This window comes from Nycticebus coucang, chromosome 3 (assembly GCF_027406575.1).
Source record: "Nycticebus coucang isolate mNycCou1 chromosome 3, mNycCou1.pri, whole genome shotgun sequence".
Classification (NCBI taxonomy): domain Eukaryota; kingdom Metazoa; phylum Chordata; class Mammalia; order Primates; family Lorisidae; genus Nycticebus; species Nycticebus coucang.
In genome coordinates, this window is record NC_069782.1 from 92,647,446 (window position 1) to 92,662,051 (window position 14,606).

At 36.7% G+C, this 14,606-nt stretch overlaps 1 protein-coding gene across 6 annotated transcripts in view; it reads right to left on the bottom strand.

The window, feature by feature from the left end:
• Positions 1-14,606, bottom strand: part of KAT6B (lysine acetyltransferase 6B) — a 219,582-nt gene that overhangs the window by 71,087 nt on the left and 133,889 nt on the right. For all 6 annotated transcript variants that reach the window (XM_053583543.1, XM_053583540.1, XM_053583538.1 and 3 more), the window contains exon 4: positions 506-614. In XM_053583543.1, coding sequence (XP_053439518.1) covers positions 506-614 — 109 coding nt within the window. The remainder of the gene's footprint in view (positions 1-505; positions 615-14,606) is intronic.

Consider the following 14,606-nt stretch of genomic DNA (forward strand, 5'->3'; position numbering starts at 1 on the left):
GAATTTCTTTAATGTCTGATATCTTGACTCTATCATTACAGTTTCCAGAATAGTGTCCCTTCCACTCAGGGTCACACAGAGCTGGGTTGTAATATTACATTTCACCAGTAGGTGTCAGGACCTGAAACGCTACAGGCACCAACTCAAATATCTTGAGACTTCAGATTACATAAAACGAGTGATTGCAGTTGTGTTCAGACTGAAAGCATAGAATTTTCTACACTGAATTTACCTACAATATAGAAGTCTTACACTGCATTACAAATGTTTGTATAAAATGAAAGCTTAATCATAAATATTCATAGTCTTATATAAACATGTTATATGTACATGTCAATGCTAATATACTCAGACTTTTCCCTCCTTCCTCCCTTTCTCTTTTAAAATTTAAAATCTAATACCACATAATTGCCTTAAATAACAAATATATACTTTTGATATGTTGGGAGATAAATACCATAAAGACAATGGAATGTTCCTATACAATACAAATATTACAACTTACCACTACTGCCACAATCTGCACAAGAGAGGAGTTCTTCTGGTTTCTTTTCACGATTTGATTCTTTAGTCCCCAAACAGAAGCTACATATTGGAATGGGATCAGCACGGGGCTACGATAAAATTAAAATTAAAAACATTAAAATCAACAACTTTTCATATATTTCTTTAACAAAGAAAAACTGCTATATAAGGTTTCCAAATCAACATTTTCTGCAAATAAAAAAAATCACTTACATTGTTTAATACTAAAGTATTACCTTAGCAATATTTAAGTGCAGTATTTAAGACTTAGAAGTAATTTCATTTAAATAATGAAATCTAAGATTTTATGTATATAATATAGCTTTCCTGAAATGAACATTACTAAGGAGTCATTTGAAATGTCAATTGTTCCCATAATCCATATGCCTATAATAAATCAATGCAGCATTATAGTTCATGAATATCATCTAGTCAGACGAAACTTTATCAAACGTTGTAATGCAGGTTACTATTATTCACTGATTAAGTACTTGACATAAAACATAGATATGTTTTTAGGCGACATAATAATAGAGTTAGAATAAGCAGTAACTAAAATTCTGTGGGATTATTTGAGAAGATCAAAAGATCACTAATGAGGCTTTTCCAGACCAAGGCCTTCAAAAGTAAACCACATCATACCAAAGAAAGAAGACAAAAGCCTCAATCTCTGACATTCTCACTTTATAAAAGAAACAACAAAACATTTGTCTAGCCCCCTAGCACCCTTTAACTCTCACTATGAAAACTGCTTTTAACAAGGTATAAATCTACATACATCTTAGTGTCTCCATTGTTATTTACTACTATCAGCAATGCTAGTATTCCCATCCAGATGAATAGTGACTCTGCCTACAGATCTGGTCACATTATTTTGAATTGCCAAAACTGTATGAAAACTAAAATTTTCTTGTATAGTCCAAGCCTTCACACATGTTGCCTGCTAGCCATCTGAATGGTACTATGATGTCTTTACATTTGAATCTCATGAATCAAAAATTCAGGGCAATATAATCATAAATGTTTTTAAATGTAAATTAAAAACAAGATTTTTGCTAGGTCTAGCTCTCTAAATATACACCAGCATAGGATAAACTTCATTTGTTCAGCCACTCTATCCCAAATGCCTAATACATTGCTTGGTGTACAGTCGGCGCTCAAAATATACTTGCTAACTGAATAAATGAAGGAAACATACGCTAGCTTAAAAAAAATCCCTTCATCTCTAAGATAATATTTCAAATGGCTATAATGATTCCAACTAATGCCTTGGTTCCCTGTGACAACATGTCATCAAAAACAAAAACTCATCTCATGACCCAGCATTTGCAAAATTGTTTAATGTAACTGTTAATTTCATTTTACAACATGAGCATTCATTATCTTGCCCTTCCTTTCAGCTTAATTTGTTCTTTTAATATTCATAGGCTTTACTTTGTGAGGTAGCTATGCAAATGTGTTTTCATAGCCCAAGTTAAAAAGCAGAGTATAAAACATTCTGTATTAGAAAACCAAAAAAGACGAGCTACAACAAATTGGTCACTGACTCCAGCCACAGTTTTTTAAATGCCAGATAATCAGCACTGCATAATTACGGATCCATAGTTATTACTTGCAACTGCTCAACTGCAGTACCTTGGGAACACTTTTGTTCCTTTAAATAGCAATTAAAAGAACAATCTGGTTTTAAAGTGACAACATTCCCCTGATAGAGATTCTAGCTGAAACCCAGTCCTTGTACTAATGGGACTCCTGCTTTCATTTGATATAATAATGTTCAAGCCGTTGCAGCCATCCTTGCAGTGATAAATAATTTACAGAATGTCACATATCATTCATGCAATGAAACAAATCCAAATCTCCCAATCCCATTTTTCTTTCCCAGAGGAATTTTTAGCTGTGAGAGAGACATGGCCATCAGCCAGCATTCATGCTCATTTTTCGTTTTTAACTAAAGGTAACACAAAGGACAAAGGTTGCTAGCAGTTCATGGCCAGAAAGAATGATGTCCCATACTCTGCCCAATAATAGAAAGCATAGATGCTATCACTTCAAGTGAACCCCACCATGCTGATGTATGCGCACAACCATTTATTTTAAGGATAACTATCTCACAATACTCTATAAAACCACTACATTATACAGAAATGTCTGCCCTGCTGAATTATTGATAATTCAAAGCACTTTTTGCTAACCTCCGTGTAGCCGACTCTAATTAACTAAAAAAAATTGTCATTTGTATGAAATGAAACTTTTACAGTAATGCATGTAAAGGGGGTCATAGAATTATTATTATCCGCTACTTTCACTTGGACTACACATAAACTGTTTTAAAAAATAATTGCTTGTAATAAGGTAAAACGGACTGTAGTCAGAAAGAGGTCTGAGGAAACGGCAAGTGGATTCTAGACAAGTCCATTAGAGACAAGAGGTTTGAAAATGGAACCAAAAATGTCCAAGAGCTTAATTTCTTTCTTTGAATTTTCACATAGGCACCTAACCTGTTGATCACATTTTCTCATCAATATGTCTGAGTATTTTAAACAAATCTCCCAAAATGAACATTCACGGACAGGTCTAACGATGAAAATACCCAGCAAGCTCTGCTGGGTGAGTTCTTCCTCATCACCATCTATGCAATTGCCCTGTGGCAGCGGCTAAGCTAGAGGCAACCATTATGATTATTTATTCATTACAATGGGAGAAAGCTACCTTTAACATGGAGAAGTCTGGTGATATTTCCTCCTGAACCAGTATGTGCCAAACTGACATCATGTACCTTCCAAAGGGCTCAGCACTGCCTAAACAGTATTCTGGCTGGGAATATTTATCCTGAGTCCAATTATAAGAGAACAATCAAGCAAATCCCAATCAAGGAGCAATCTGTAAAACAACTGGCCTGGACTCTTGAAAAAATGTCAATGTCAAATAAGACTCCTAAAGGGGCAGAACCAATTTAGGCAACTAAAGTGGGATGCAAAACCCGGCTATTTTTAGAGATGGGTGTCTCACTCTTACTCAGGCTGGTCTTGAACTCCTGAGGCACAAGTAATCCACCTGCCTTGGCCTCTCAAGAGTGCTAGGATTACAGGCGTGAGCCACCATGCCCGGCCCATTATATTGTTCTTTCCATTTTTGCTCATGTTTACATCTTTTCCAAACAAAAAGTTGTGGGACAAAATTACACTGTACTCCTTCACTCTCAAAAAAGACCTGGACTGAATTACCATCCATAGTCAGCCCTCCATATTTGTGGGTTCTGCATCTGGAGATTCAACCAACTATGAATAGAAAATATTCAGGAAAAAAAATGGGCTTCAGGGCCCATAGCTCAGTGAGTAGGGTACCAGCCACATACACTGAGCCTGGTGGGTTCGAGCCCAGCCTGGGTCTGCTAAACAACAATGACAACTCCAACCAAAAAATAGCCAGACGTTGTGGCAGGCACCTGTAGTCCCAGCTACTCGGGAGGCTGAGGCAAGAGAATCGCTTAAGCCCAAAGAGTTTGAGATTGCTGTGAGCTGTGACGCCATAGCACTCTACTCAGGTTGACATAGTGAGACTGTTTCAAATAGTCACTATTTTATATTAAAAAAAGGGGGGGGTGAATAGTTGCATCTGTTTTGAATATACCTACGCTTTTTTTCTTTATCATTATTCCCTAAACAAGACAGTATGACAACTATTTACATGTAGCATTTACATTTTATTAGCTATTATAAGTAATCTAGAAATGATTTCAAGTATATGGAAAGATATGCACAGGTTATATGGAAATACTGCACTATTTTATATAAAGGACATTAGCCTCTGTGGATTTTGGTATCCATGGGGTGGGGGGCAGGGTTTCCTGGAACCAGACCCCCTATAGACACCAAGGGACAACTATAGTTGGATTATAAGCATTGATAAAACAAAGTATCTCAATCCAATTACTGACTCAAAGGAAATACAAGAGGACAGAGGAACATGTTAATCTATAGAGCAGGGAGATGCTAGTACCAAAACTCTAGAGAACAAGTGGCCCAGTTTCTTCAACAAATAAATTAAAAGGAAGATAGTAAGTGAGAGTGCAAAAAATAGATACAGAAAAACCAACAGATTGAGAGACATCTAAAAGGCATACCAGCCAGTCACCATGTGTGGACTACATCTTGATCATGATTCAAAGTGTAAAGCAAAACAAAACAAATAGGGGCTATTAGCCTTGAAGGAACTGTTTGGAGAAGATGGGATGGGTATCTTCAACCAGGTAAAAGACTTAGATTAGCTCTGGGGCCAGTAGGAGTTACAGCAGAGACACTTTCCAACAGAGCTACCCAGCAGTAGAATGGATTCATCTTTTCTTTCCTGCTTTACTTATTATTTTATTTTTATGTTGTGGTAAAATATACATAACATAAAATTTCCCATTTTAATAAATTTTAAGTACACAGTTCAATGGTATTAAACGCATTCAAAATATTGTGCAACCATCACCACCATTCATCTCTAGAACTCTTTACAATTTGCAAAGCTTAAATTCTGTGTCCATATAACAATTAACTTCCCATTCCTCCTTCCCCAGCCCCTGGCAACCACCATTCTTTCTGTCTCTAAGTTTGACTACTCTAGCTACCTTGAATAAGTTGAATCACACAGTATTTGTGGAATGGCTTATTCTCAAGGCAGGAAGAGGCCCCTGTAATCCAGGAAGACCATGGAGAGGCCGGCTGGGCTTCATCAGAATGGTGAAGATCCAACAGTGTACAAAGTTGTCTTGCATTAATTGGGGATCTGGGACTCTTCAAAGGTTCTTGCTAAATCAAACCATTTAATGTTCTATGATTGGATAATCTCTAAGGCCCTTCCCAGTTCTAATTTTTATTGATTCTAACACACTTTAAAAGGCTTTTTAAGTGTCTTCAGGACTTTGAATCTCAAAATGGAATATCCTTTTCTACGGACATATTCTTTAAATCCAGGACAATACATTTTTGAGAAGCTTTATTTCAATTTGTGATTACTTCCATTTCTGCCCAGAAAGAAACAACGTGTTTGTTTTGTTAGTCTAAGTAACAGGACGAAAAATGATGCCTTGTGCACTAGATCACAGCCAGGAGTAGCCAGGCTCCATCTTCCTAACAATGATACAAAAAGTGGTTTTGAAGTCCATTTCCCTGGTCTCTCTTCTCCACGATCAGGAATATATCCTTCTCTTTCCATTATTCCAATAAACCTAACCTCTTGAGTCATCTGTGATGTTCATAAAACTGCTTTAAAAACATACCATCTTAATCATCTCAAATGTTAAAAACTCAACAGTTCAGCATTTTTCATTTGTATATTCATAACTTACATCCTAGAAAGACCTCAATTTAAGTTCTGCTCTTTGAGCCTCAGGTTTCCTCATCTGTAAAAGTGCATGATAGTGTCTGTATTGTCTAGATTTAGGGTTGCCAACGTTCAAATGTGAGTGAGTTTGGGAAGTACTTTGTAAACTACAAAATTTTACTCAAATATTGTTAGATGACTACAAAATTCACTTTGGCTTAGAAAAAAACAAACTTTAAGTCCTTACTAAACATCACCACAGTTCAGAGTTCAGAATTACTCTATGAAAGACTTCAATTTCCTGAGCTTCCGTGATAAATATTAATCTTAGAGGATCATTTTTAAAGAATGAATTAATCAGGAAGTACAGGAATAGGGTAGGAAAATGCCTCAACTGAAAGCCAAGAGGCCTGCAACCCTAATAAAGGGAAACTCAAACTGAAAGGAAAGACAAAGATGTCAGAGGGAGAAAAGCATAAACAAATATAAAATCTTAATGAATAACACCATAAAAGCAAACAAACATGAATATAAATCCTCAAGTATCAAGTGGTTCATTATTGGAGAAATCTATACTATATTTTGGCTCAGACAACTCAATTCAGTAACTCCAAAACAAGTTGTGTGAAAGGGCTGCTTAAAAACCCTTCTGGATGTCTTGAACTTGTGCCCCTTTGTCATACTGTACTGAACTTTGAAGTTTAGGTCATGTTTTATTGTTGACCAAAATGCTTTTCTCAAGCGCCTCACTTGTGCTAAACACAAACCCTGTGAGATAAAGCCTGGCAGCTCCTTCTGTCTCTGTTGTCCAGGTGAGTTAAACGTCTCCCTGAGGTCACGTGGCCACGAGGATGGAGGATGCCCACCCTGCTAATGCCAAGCCCTTCACCCTTGCTTTCCCCTCATGGTTGGTCCCTCATTTCATCTGGAGCTGGATTTAGGGATCACCCAATTAGAAGGGCTGTCCCTGAGCACAAATACCCTTCTAGATCCTCCATCTTTATTTTTCTTTATAGCACTTAATCACCACCTAAAATAGTGCATATTATTTCTTTGTGGATTTTGTGCCCCTTATTAAACCATAAGCTTCATTTAGAGGCCAGAGACTTTGTTCATCGCAGTAGCCCCAGCCTCAAAGCACATGTACTGAATAAATGAATGAACACGTGAATAAACGGCTTTCAGGCTGGGAACTGACTTCTCCAATTCACAGGCCCCAAACAAAACACTGACTACTGTCCTGTATACTCATGTATATCTTTAATGACCACAAACAGGTGGGTTCCATCACTGTCCAATCTGAAGCCTTTTTTTTACTCTAACATACATAATAAATGACATTTTATATTTAGTAAATATTTCCCTAGCATAATCTCACAAGACTAAACCAAAATTTAAGAATTGGCTAGTATATTAGGGACTGCTCTGTAATAATCACCATAGGTTATATATAAGACACGCTTGGGGCCATGACCAGGTGCTAGCATGAAGGTGACACCCACCCCTCTTTCCCCTTTTAAGAAAGAATACAGTAAAGAAAAAAAAGCCAAGTAAGAGGAATACTCTGTAATGGGAGCACGAAAATTATAATAGAAACATAGATCTGTTTGGTCTATTTTTAAAAGAAAATATTTTACAAACTTTGGTGCTTAATTACTGGTAATGAAGAATTGTCCCCAAACTTCACAACTGATAGCACTGCAAAAGCAGAGGTTGAAGACTGCTCTCATTGTTTTTAGAGTAACACATTAAGGTTTTTTGCTTTTGTTTCTGCCAGTTCAGCACTCTATTTGACACTTATCTAATAAAAAACTAGACTTTGTTTGTTGCCACTGACCCCACTTATTAAACTGATGTCTGTCGGAACAGATCAAGCACTCTCCTAATTAGGATATAGATTGTGCATGCTCAGGATTTTCCCTCACAGCAATCTGCTTAAGATACGGTCTTTGGAAACACACTAACTCTAAAAGTAGAGGTTTCCTGTGATGATCTAAATCGTTTTGTTCTTTTCGGAGCATTCAGCATCTGCAGTGACTGTGGCCAGTGCAGCCATTCCTCAGCAGGCAGGGCTGGTGCCCTGCACTTCCTCAGAACAGCCCCAGGTCTACTTCAGATCCTTCAGGGTACAACAGAACTCTGTTTACGACGTGCCTATCGCCATTTTCGCTACACTCATGTACCCTTTTGTTTTATTACAAGGCTGGTCTTGCCATTCCATCATGAGTTTGGACCAGAAAAGACACTAATTTTTTTTCCAGAAGATAATTGGAGATATACTTACTGTAAGACTTTACACGGGCAACAATTTTACCCTAATTTTTCTCTCGCTATGTAGGCTTTTACTGTATCACCTCCCCTGCTCATTATACTTCTCTGTGGGTAATTGGTTCTGTGAGGCAGCATTATATCATTCTTACTGGCTCTGTGGATTGAGTTTCTGTATTACTCTGGGCACAAGGATTTATTATTGTTAATGTATGGAGATCTTGAATGTGATTGCTGTATTTCACTTCCTTGTCACAGTGATGAGAGTTCTCTATTTTAAGAGTGACAATAAGTAAAGTCTAATAAAATAAAAATATTTAAAAGCATCCCCATATCTATCCATAAAAGACGCCACTTCTTTTTTCATGTAAAGAAATCATATAGGAACGACAACAAAAATATATCAATGACCACATACTGAAAATTCTCACCATCAAAGGCTGACTCAGAAGTAAAAAATAATAAAAGCATAGCCACAAAGCAGTAAGAAAAGAGAAGGAAAGATTTTCTAAGAACATCGGCCACAACAGTTACCAATTGTGCGGAGTTAATTGAAATGCTCGCACTGTATCCTGGAGTCTAGAACTTGTTCTAATTAGGCAGGTGTGCCATTTATAAGAGTGCTGATTAAAGAAAGTAATTCTATTGGAAGGAAACAAATCTAATCCTGCATTCTACGTTTAACAATAGCATCTCATTTGTGAGTTGTGTTTTTGTTTTTATTTATTTATTTTTGTATAATATTTTGAAAATATTTCAAAATATTTACAAATTTTGAAAAAAAGGGATGATGAAACAATTACTTGACCCAGGGCCTTCAATTTCTTATCTGGATGGGGACTTGGCTTTTATAATTTCATCCCCAGGTCTCTCCTCCACTCCTCCTATTAGAAACTGCAGATACTGCATTTATCTTCTTAAGAGGGATCAAAGTCTGATTCAACACAGCTGGAAATTCAACACATGGTTACAGGAAGTCTGTTTAGGATTTACAAACTATTCTCTTTGGCAAGCATGTCATGATATTAGCAATATAAACCCTACTCCACATTTAGAAAAATGGGATTTTAAAATCAACTCACATTCAAGAGTCACAAATCTTTAGTGGTTCCTTTTTTAAAAGAAAATTAACAAAGTGCCTCTCAAGTGATTCCCAGTCTCAGGGCTGCAACAACTTTGACTAAGGCAGTTCCACACTTCAAAGACCATCATTTCTTTAAGGATAAGAAAACTGATGGCGCTATAAATAGAAATTCTATCTTAAAGATGGCAAGAGAAACAAAAGAAATAGGAAAATTCTGGTACTGAATTTTGAGAAAAATGCGATGGGTGCTGTTGTTAAAAATGCTGTATCGTGTGTGATTCATCTACATGACTTGGGAATTTTTTCCAAGTAAGGCTATAAGCAGAATGGTAATGCACAATTAAAGGACAGGCATAACAACAACTTATAAGACAGGCAAGCAATGGCTGGTATTTCACAGAGCTTCATATCAACTAAAGGCAGCTGGCTTCTGTGGTTGCCCCACGGCATTCATTTTAATCTAGATACGGGGCCTACAACCCTGCCTAGGCACAATGTGAACTGAACGTAGACATTCTCACTACCAATCCTGCCTGGAGAAACCTGCACTAACAGCTCACAGGAGACACAGGCAACTCAACTGAACGTAATTAGATCCAAAATGGAAAGTAGACTGAAGAGATGAAACAAGCTAGAAAAGTCATGTGAGTCACTTTTTCAGTATCATCACCACCACCACTACCACCATCCCCCGCAGTGCTCTGCACGCACAGATTTACATGGTAGTTGAGATGCATATGCTCTTCAATAAGTTACTAATATTTACTCAGCACCCAAAGTATGCTAAGCAGGACATAAATGGTACTACAAGTACTTGTCCTCACAGAACCAATAAAAGTAGTGTAATTCCATTACCACATTTAATTCTCAATTACCCTGTGGGCACACAAACCATCTGGTGTGCAGAATTTCCATGCCCCTGACTTTTTGCTTTTGTTTTCCTGACGTTTAGACTATCTCTGACCCTTTCAATTACAGCATTCACAAGCAGTCGGAAAAGAGGATTGCTTGGATAATTACCACCTAAATGTCAAGAGCTCTGACCTTATTTTTTTTGGAATTAGTTCTATGTAGCAGAAGACTCATCCTTAGACCTCTTTTGTGGTGGAAGTTCTAACCTACTAATTCTTTAAGCCAGGCACCACCCTGAACTCTGACATGAACATTGTCTCAGACAGACTGCTTCCTGGTGCTACAGCTTCACTGCAAGCTGTGTGGGAACTGCACCAAACCTGAGCCCCGCCTCCTTATGAACCAAGCTCCAGCAAGGCTGGGAAGAGAACCACCAGATGTGATAAGCTTTCCCCCCAGGGCAAGGATTTTTAAGCTCAATTTCCTAGAACTTTATGAGTCTACAGAAGCCTACTAAGGGTAAACAGCAGGAAGAAGAAAGCTCATTAGTTTTGTGAAATTGGTAAAATTTTGCGGATTTTAAGTCAAATGTTAATACACTGTGAGCTCTTTAAAGGAGAGTTTGGTTTATCTTAATTACACATAATATAGAACTATACACACTGTAGGCATTAAATATTTGTTGAATAACATGTGAACATAACATGATTTCTCATACTTGATACTTCCACATCATTTTCTAAATTACATTCTTTAGTCTATAAATGGTAAATAAAGAAATAATAGTAAAAAGTGCATGGCTATCAGGGGAAATACACACATTAGATGCCCATTTATAATTTTCACATCTACCAATCTACTTTTTTTAAATTGTGGTAAAATATAAATAACATAAAATTTACCATCTGAACTATTTTTAGGCATACAGTTCAGTGGCACCAACTACAGACACACTATTATACAACTAAGTGAAGGTATAGTTTAGATTTAATGAAATGTATGTAGATCAACAAGGTTTGAATCAATGGCATACACGAATGTAACCCACACCCTCATCAAGTTATAGACTCCATAACCCCAGGAAGTTTTTCCCGTCTTTTTCCAGCCAATCCCTTTCCAATTCCTTTTCTAAGCAGCAGCAAATCTGACCTTACCACCATAGTTTGATTAGGTCTGTTAGAACTCCATGTAAATGGAATGAGACACTGCAAATTGTAGGGCTTCTTTCACTCTCCACAATGTTTTTGAGATTCATGCATATTGAGGTATATTGAGGTATATACCATTCATTTTTATTACTAACTAGAATTTTACTGAAAACTTATAAAAATGTATTTGTTCTCTCTATAGTTGATTAGCATTTGTTTACAGTTTAGGGTTAAGATAAAAAAAACCCTGCTATAACCATTCCTGTATAAGTATTTTTGAGAACATGTGTGTTTACTTCTCTTGATTAAACACCTAGGAGTGGGAACGCCTGGGTTGTAGGATAGGTGTATGTTTATTAGAGACCCTTAGCTAGACTGATTGAGAAAAAGATAAAAGTTAATTAGCAAGGAAGTAAACAAGAGAGAAATAATTTCATGAAGATATTAAAATAATGAGAAACATTATGAACAATTTTATGCCAAAAATTTGGGCAACTTAGATGAAAAGGACAACTTCACTGACAGACCATATTAACAAAACTAATGCAAGAAGAAACAGAAGATCTAAATAGCTCTAAATTCACTACAAAAAATGATTCATAATTTAAAACTTTCCTACAAAGAACTCCAGGTCCAGATGACTTTACAGGAGAATCCTTTCAGAGATTCAAGAAGAATACAATAATATTTTACATTTTCTATTTCAGAAAACAGAGGAAGAGGAAATATTTTTCAATTAATCTGAAGCCAGCATAATTCCGATACCAAAATCAGATCAAGACATTACAAAAGAAAATTTTAAAACAGCAACAAATATTCCTCATCGGTACCCATTTTAAAGAGTTTTATTTAAAAAGCAAACCACCTTTACTGAGATAATAATTATACCAAAGTGTAATAATTTACATATAACAAAATAGACCTTCTTAAAAGTTTAAGCAAATGTATACATCCACGTAATCATCACAATTAAGATACAGAACCCTCTCATCACACCAAAATGGTCCCTGAAGCCTTTCTGAACTGTCATCCTTTTGTAGACCAGGCAGCCACTACTCATTTGCTTTCTGTAGCTATAGATTAATTTTGCCTGTTATAGAATTTCATACATGAAATCATACACTATATACTCTTTATGGCTCCCTTACACTTGGCATGTTACTGCAATTCATCCATGTTGTTGCATATATGAGTAGTTTATTCCTTTTAATGCTATACAATAGCATTTGTCTTGGGTAAATATCTAGGAGTAAAATCTAGGCATAGAGTTGAGTGTATGTTTACTTTACAAGAAATGGTCAAAGTGTCTTCCAAAGTGTTTGCACCATTTTACACTCTGAGTTGCACTTGGTTTGACAATGTTTTTTTTTAGCCATTCTAGAAAGTTTGTAGGAGTGCCTCCTTGTGATTTAATTTGCATATCCTTGATGCTTTCATGTGCTTAATGGCCATTCATATATCTTCTTTTGTACAGTTTCTGTTGGAATCTTTTGCCAATCACAGTGATCACTGAGATATATTGCTAGATCCTCTATTGGGGAGAATGCCACAGGAATTCAGTTTTTAGCTCTCACTTCCTTTAGGGACTGCCTAAGCCGCAGACATGTCCTGCCTCTGGTGGGTCACATCCGAGTGGTATAGTCCGCATTAATGAGTGACACAGAAATAAAAAGGTGGGGTCATGTAAGCCCAACTCAGGACAACTCTGATAGTCTAATCTAGCTCCAGAGCTATTTGTGAAGTCAGCCAAAGCTGTTGTTGAGCGATAGCCCTGCTCAGCATCTCCCTCTACCTAATGCTGCTTTGATGCCCTCTCTCTCTCTCTCTCCCTCTCTCTCTCTAGCTGATACCAAAGGCACCCCTAAATAAATATCCTATCCTGAGAAAGTTTATCTCAGCCCACTTCCTGGGGAACACAACTTGTAACAACCAACTTTTAATTTGGTTATTTTTATTGATTTATAAGAATTCCTTATATAGGATGGCGCCCATAGATCAGTGGGTAGGGCACTGGCCACATATACTGAGGCTGGCAAGTTTGAACCTGGACCCGGCCAGTTAAAACAATAATGACAACTGCAACCAAAAAAATAGCTGGGCGTTGTGACGGGCGCCTATAGGCCCAGCTACTTGGGAGGCTGAGGCAAGAGAATCTCTTGAGCCCAAGAGTTGGAGGTTGCTGTGAGCTGTGATGCCACAGCACTCTACCTAGGGTGACTGCTTGAGACTCTGTCTCAAAAAAAAAAAAATTCCTTATACGTACTGGAGATAAGACCTTTGTCTGTATGTATAAAATACATAAGATAGATGTACTGCCAATATTTGCTCCCAATCTGTGGCTTGTCTTTTCATTTTCCTTATTTCTTTTGAAAAACATTAGTTTTTAATTATGATAAGACCCATTTATCAATTTTTCTACCTTGTGTGTCCTAAGCAATCTGTGCCTATCCCAATGTTGCAAAGGTTTTATACCATATTTTCTTCTAGTTTTATAGTTTTTTGTTTTGTATAGTAAGTTTATGGATGATGTTTAGTTTGTGTATGAGGTGAGGCAAGGGTCAAGGTTTATTTTTTCCCCATATGTGTAACCAGCTAGTCCAGGACCGTTTCTTGAGAACATTTTCCTCTTCACATTTAATTATCAATAGTGCTTCAATTTTCTTCCTTCTCACAATGTTTTTAGCAAGTCCTTTGCATTGCCATAAATTTATCAGCTTTCAGATTTTTAGCAAAATGTCTGCTGGGGTCTTGACTGGGCTTTTTTGACTATATGTAGATAAGTTGTGACTTTCTATAGATCAGTTTGGGAAGTGCTGACATTGTAACATTAGTGAGTCTTCCAATCCACCAACATGAACATTTCTCCATTTATTTAGTTCTTCTTTAATTTCTTTCAACAACGCTCTATGGCTTTCAGGGTACATATGTGCTTTGCCCATGTTTTATTCAAATTTATCACTGTATTTTCACATAGATGCATTATAAATGGTATTTGAGTTTCCGAATGTTTGTTGCTACTATACAGAAATACAATTATTGGGGTATTTTAGCATTCACCTTGTGGCCTGTGACCTTGCTAAAGTCTAACTAGATTTAGTATCTTGAAGATTCCTTAGGATATTTTATATAGATGAGCATGTGGTCTGAAACTATAGAGACAGTATTATTTAATCCTCTTGGTCTGTAGGAAACAGCACAAATGCTATAATTGTATTGTCTCTATGAGACAGTATTAGTTCTTCTTCTCAATCTTTTATTTCTTATTCTTGTCTTATTGTACTGATTAGGAATTCTAGTATAATGCTGGACAGAAATGATGAAAGGCAGACATTCTTATTTCTGATCTGAGGAAGAAAGCATTCAGGCTTTCACACATTAGCTAAGGGGCCTTTTTAGATGCCTTTTTATCTTTCTAT